Below are 6000 nucleotides of genomic sequence, written 5' to 3'. Positions count from 1 at the left end.
TCTTAAGAGCAGAAAACTAGAACTAGATATTACTAAAATTGGCAATTGGCTGCTGCTAAACATACTGTGATTCCTTTTTTTTTTTTTTTCTGTTTTCCTTCACTACAGTAATTCAACCGTCTTCCCAGAAGGCTATGATGTGGAACAGTCATCTTGCCAAGACTTCATCAGCAAAAGGTCTAGAGTAGAAATGTGCTTTATAACCCTATGTTACCCCTGAATGCATTGTAAATGTCAACTTTTTAGAAAAAAAAGAGCCCACGTGCCCAGAAATGCCGGCTCCCACGTGCCTCCTCCGATGCAGCCCACTGTGGGCGGGCGCGCTGGGCTGTAGGATCCACCTGCCTCGGGATCCACGGAGCTGGGTTCCCTCCGCACCTCGCAGACCACACGGCCCTTCCGCTCCGCTCCGCCTCCACCACCCTGGCCTCGAGCTGGAGCCGTTCCAAGGGCAACGGCCGTCCCTGTGGCTGGGCCGCCGGCTACGCAATGCTGTCTGTCTTGCTGATCCTCTCAGGCCTGGGCCGGCTGACCTCCGCGGGCCCGCGTAAGTAAAGAGCCTTGCAGGAGAGGACGCCGCCTTTCCCCTTTCGCCTTTCGCAGGGCAGAGAAGCGCAGGCCAGGCTGGGGAGGGCGCCTCAGAACCGCTCACAAGTGTCGGATCACAGGCTGCAGCGGGAAGCGGGGATGCCGGATGGGGTCTGGGACCTGTAGCCCATACTTCTCCCACGCAGGGCTGAGGTCACCAAGCCCTGAAGTGTCCTTGGGCAGAGCTAGGGTAAACCTCCCACGCCTGCAGGAGCTGTTTCCTGGAACTGGACAGAGTGTGTGTGTGTGTGTGTGTGTGTGCGCGCGCGCGCGCGCGCGCGTGTACGCGATGAAAGTTTAAAGAGTGATGAGAAAGGACCCTGTGACATGAATACACTGGGAATGTTCACATATGCTTTTCCTCATGCAGATTCTGAAACACCAGTTCTGCAAATTACAGTACCACGGAAGATCCAGACAAACACCAATGATGGCGATGTTTCAGAAACGCATGTAATTAAGAGATCACCTTTTAAAATTATGATGTTTTCTTTTCTCTGGACTACATGGCCCCAGTCGATTCATACATATCCCTTTGTGAAATTTTGTTTGTGTTCTAATTTACCGTGCTAAGGAGTCATTTGGTCTGAATGACAGCAAGAGTTTGATATTTTTTTCATTTCTCAAGTAATATATGAATGTTAGATAACTGTTTTAAAACAGAGATTCAGAAAAAGAATCCCCAGATTCCTATAACATAAAGGAACCATATTCAGTCTACTGGGTTCTTTTAGAAAATATGTACATTTAATCTGTATTATTATATAGTTGAGGTCATACTAATATTTACCAAGCAATATGTTTTTAATATGATAATATATAAAGACTATCTTCATGCCTATACATGTGTATATAAATCCTTTGTAAAAATGAAAGTAATGTCATCTTTCATCTGATTAGAATAGGAAAGTAGGTATGTTGTAAAATTAAATTGAGGTAATACAGAGATTGCTGAATAAAGTGAATATCCACACCAGTCTCTAAAAATAATAAATTTGTACTAAATGAATATTTAGAAACATATGCACATGCACACATATATTTTCAATGATTATATATGACTGTAATTGACTTTTTCATTTATTTATAAATATTGGATTTACTTTTATGATAATTAATATGGCTCTCATTTTTATGACTTCCTGATATGTCATATGGATGTAACATATATCTTATCAAATTTTCAATTTGTAGTTTCATAAAATTTCTTTGATAGTTGTTTATGTAGATCAATGGGCAAGCCATTAAATTTTTTAATAAACATCGCAGAATATCTTCCAGAAAAGTTACTTTACATTTGACTCTCATTAACAAACAATAATGATATATATCTTTTTGAACTGTCACCAGGCTTTGTTCAGTTTTCTCATCTCCACTAACACACACAAACACACACATGCACACACCACTGTGAGAGATAAGCATTATGTTTTAGTGATGAAATATTCAGCTTACTAGGAACATTTAACAATTCTGAAGTTGTATAAATTTAATAAAATGCATTCAGCACCTATAAAGTGAAAATTCATACCTCTAGAGGAAGAAATTGTGAAATCCATTTCCATAGTGAGATCTTAAAATGTTTTCCTCGAATGTTGGTTGACAAATCATAAAAAAATTCATAAAGATAAAGAAAATTTGAACAACAAAAATATTTTTATCCAATGGACATATATAGAACATGAACCCAGTGAAGTGAATGTATTGTTTTCTCCAGTTCTGATATGTTTTAGGACTCACTAGACTCTACAGTTTATCACCCATGAATCCAAGAAACATTCACTGTGAGCTCCCTGTTTAGAAACACAATCTCTGTGTTCCTGAAGCATACTGAGTCTACCAACAAAAGAACTACAGGAGAAATGTTGGCTTTCAGAGAACTCAGCTGACATCTTTCAGTGACTCTTTAAATAGTCAAGCAGGGCTTGTCAAAATAATTAGGCAAACACTGAGGAGGCTCCCTTGGCCAGGGACGTTTTGAGCCCTGAAAGCCCATTATAAATATCACTCCCTTTGTTTTGGACAGGAATCTGAAATATCCAGACGTGTAGGGATCCCCAGATCTAAAGATAGAGCTTTTCCAATCCAGCTGTAATTTAGCTCTATGCCACTGTAGGTAATGTACATTCTTCTGAAGAATGTATAAAACGGTCAACAAAATTGATGATAGTGAAGAAAGAAAATTAAAAATCAAATACTAGTAGCATAAAACTAATTATATGGTAACAGTCAATTAGGATAAAACTTAACAAGGAAGTCAAAAATGCATTTAGCAATTTGTAGACATACTTCTATGTATTTCACAGGGTGAAGAAGAAATAAGTGATAATGGATATTACACAATGCATGATGAGTAAGACTAAATAAATTACATACATAAATTTGACATGCACTTGAAAATTGCATAGGAATATAACTAAAAATATATAAATAGCCAATATTTTACCTGACAGCCCTGTCATTCAGAAATGAAGGATAAAAAATATCCTGTACAAACAAAGGCTGAGGAAGTTTATTACCACCAGGGTTGCCTAATAAATGCTAAAAGGAGTTATTTAAGCTAAAACGAAAGGAGGCTAAATTTTAACAGGAGCACATATGAAAGTGTAATACCCACAGGCAAAGGTAAATATAAGTCAATTTCAGAATACTATAATACTGTAATAGTGGTGTATGAATCACTTATAACTCTAACATAAAGGTTAAAAGTCAAAAGTGTTCAAATAACTATCACTGCCATAGTTAATGGATACAAAACATAAAAAGATGGAAAATTTGACATAGATAACATAAAATTATGCATATGTGTAGAAATAATAATGCATAGTTTTTGTATGTGATTGAAGTTAAATTTCTAGAATCTTAAAATAACCTGATATAACTATATGTTTATGTAAGCCTCGTGGTAAACCATGAAACAAAAATCTGTAGTAAATACACAAAAATTAAAGAGAAAATAATTAATAGATACCACTGCAGGATAACATCAAATCACAGAGGAACACAGCAAGAGAGGAAAAATGCACAAAACAACATATAAAACAGCCAGAAAACAATTATCAAAATGGCAATAGTAAGTCTTCATGTCAATAATTACTCTAAATTTAAATGGACTATAAACTCTCCAATCAAAAGACCTAGAGTGGCTGAATGGGTTAAAAGTATCCAAAGATATGCTGCCTGAGAGAGACACACTTCAGCTTTAAGAACATGCAGGGGCTGAAAGTGAAGGGAAAGGAAAAGATATTGCATGGAAATCAAAATCCAAAGAGGAAAGAAATCTCTATGCTTTTATGAGACAAAAATAGACTTTAAGTCAAAAACTGTAGCAAAAGGCAAAAAAGTCATACTGTAATCAAAAGGGGCCAGTTAATCAAGAAGCTACAACAATTTAAAGTGTATATGCACCCAACACAGAGCCCCCTAAATGTATAAAGCAAATTTAAACAGAATGGAAATGAGAAATAATATTGACAGGGACTTCAATACCCCAATTTCAACCATGGATAGATTTATATAGCAGAAAATTAATGAGGAACATTTAGACTTAAACTACGCTTTAGACCAAATGGACCTAAAAGACCTCTGTAGAACGTTCCATCAAATAGAAACAGGGAAAAATAGAAAACTCCTAAATAAGTGGAAATTAAACAACACCTTCTTAAATAACCAATTGGTCAAAGAAGAAAACAAAGGGTGAAAAAAAGAGAGTAAAATAACCATAGATAGAGGAACAAAACTAAGAGTTATATTTTTAAAAAGATAAATAAAATTAATAAACCTTTAATAATATTAGGAAAAGCAGAGGACTCAAATATGCAATACCAGAAATAAAGGAGGAGACATTACAATTGACATCACCAAGTAAAAGCATCATGCTATGAACAATTTTATGCCGACCAACTGCATAACCTGGAAGAAATGGACAGCAACCTAGAAACAATCTATGAAGACTGAATAATGAAAAATAGAAAACCTGAGGAGATCTATAACAAGTAAGACTGAATCAATAATCAAAAATCTCCTATAAAGAAAAGTCCAAGACCAGATGACTTCACTGGTGATTTCTACCAAACATTTTTTTTAAAAAAGAGTAAACAACAATTATTCTCAGAGTTTTCCAAAAAATGGAAGAGGAAGGAGCACTTCCAAACTTATTTCATGAAGCCAGTATTACAATATTACTCTAATACCAAAGTTGGACTGAGATACTCCAAGGATATTAAGAGAATAAAGGATAACAAACATATCATCATTCCAATAGATAAAGTAAAGGCTTTGGACAAAATCCAGCATTCTTTTATGATAAAAATTCTCAACTAATTGGGTATAGAAAGAATTTACTTCAAAATAATAAAGGCCATAAATGACAGGCCTATATCTGACATCATACTCAATATGGAAAAGCTGAAAGCTTTTCTTCTAATATCATGAAAACTACACTGGTGCCCAGTCTCACCACTACTGTTAAACATTGAACTCCATCTTAAAAAAAAAAAAAATTACCTGCTTGTAACAAAGGCCAAGCAGACCACTCCCAAAGACCACTTGGAAGTGCATCCCCGACAGCAATCCTCACTTCAATTCAAGTTAAGTCTTTAAAATTGTATTTTGTGTCTCAGCTTCTTCCTGTAGGTCTTTTGACCCCTAGCCAGGGGCACTCAGTGTAGGCCCAGTGGAAGCCAGAATTCACATCCTCACCCAGGGACCCAGGAAGCCCCCCTTGCAAGTCCCTCTCACGGCTGGGCTAGGCCACCTGTTTGCGCATTCCCACAGTCCCCTGTGCATTTCCACCAGGAGACTGGGCTATTGTAATCTTCAATATCCTTGTCTGCCACCCACACTGCACCCAGCAGGGCTGAGCCTTGTTCTCTCTGCTATCTCCAGTACCCACTGCTTAGGGGGCCTTTGTGAGCATGTTCTGAAGGAAGAAAGGGAAGGTCGGGGGAGGACAGCCTGGAAAAGATAAAGAGATCAGGTTGGGCACAGTGGCCATGCCTGTAAACCCAGCAATTTGGGAGACCAAGGCGGGCAAATCACTTGAGGTCAGGAGTTTGAGACCAGCCTGGCCAATATGATGAAACCCCATCTCTACTTAAAAAAAAAAAAAAATTAGCTGGGCATGGTGGGAAGCACCTGTGGTGTCAGCTACTAGGGAGGCTGAGGCAGGAAAATCGCTTGAACCCCAGAGGCGGAGGTTGCAGGGAGGCAAGGTAGCACCCTTGCACTCCAGCCTGGGCAACAGAGTGAGAGTTTGTCTCAAAAAAATAAATAAATAAAATAAAATCGGTGTGTATGTGGCTGCATTTCTTACATAACACCTCACATTTATTCAAAGAAATCTGAGACCTGCCGCTGCCTTGCTCTCAGGAAACAAGCACAGGAAAACTAAATTGTTGTATGCCATCAATG

General features: G+C 38.0%; 1 protein-coding gene across 3 annotated transcripts in view; it reads left to right on the top strand.

Moving 5' to 3' along the window:
- The first annotated feature begins 223 nt into the window (after window positions 1-223).
- Window positions 224-6000, top strand: part of LOC117095176 (A disintegrin and metallopeptidase domain 3-like) — an 80196-nt gene continuing 74419 nt past the window's right edge. Inside the window, exons 1-2 of one of the 3 annotated variants that reach the window (XM_033231908.1) lie at window positions 249-547; window positions 959-1041. In XM_033231908.1, the coding sequence (XP_033087799.1) occupies window positions 490-547; window positions 959-1041 (141 nt within the window). In that variant the 5' untranslated portion in view covers window positions 249-489. Of the gene's footprint in view, window positions 548-958; window positions 1042-6000 lie in introns of all 3 variants that reach the window. The other 2 variants (XM_033231897.1, XM_033231916.1) reach the window with 2 other exon arrangements.

Source organism: Trachypithecus francoisi, unplaced genomic scaffold, assembly GCF_009764315.1.
Source record: "Trachypithecus francoisi isolate TF-2019V2 unplaced genomic scaffold, Tfra_2.0 Contig01440, whole genome shotgun sequence".
NCBI lineage: Eukaryota > Metazoa > Chordata > Mammalia > Primates > Cercopithecidae > Trachypithecus > Trachypithecus francoisi.
Note: the sequence above shows the minus strand (reverse complement) of the source record. Positions and strands in the feature narration are given on the sequence as shown.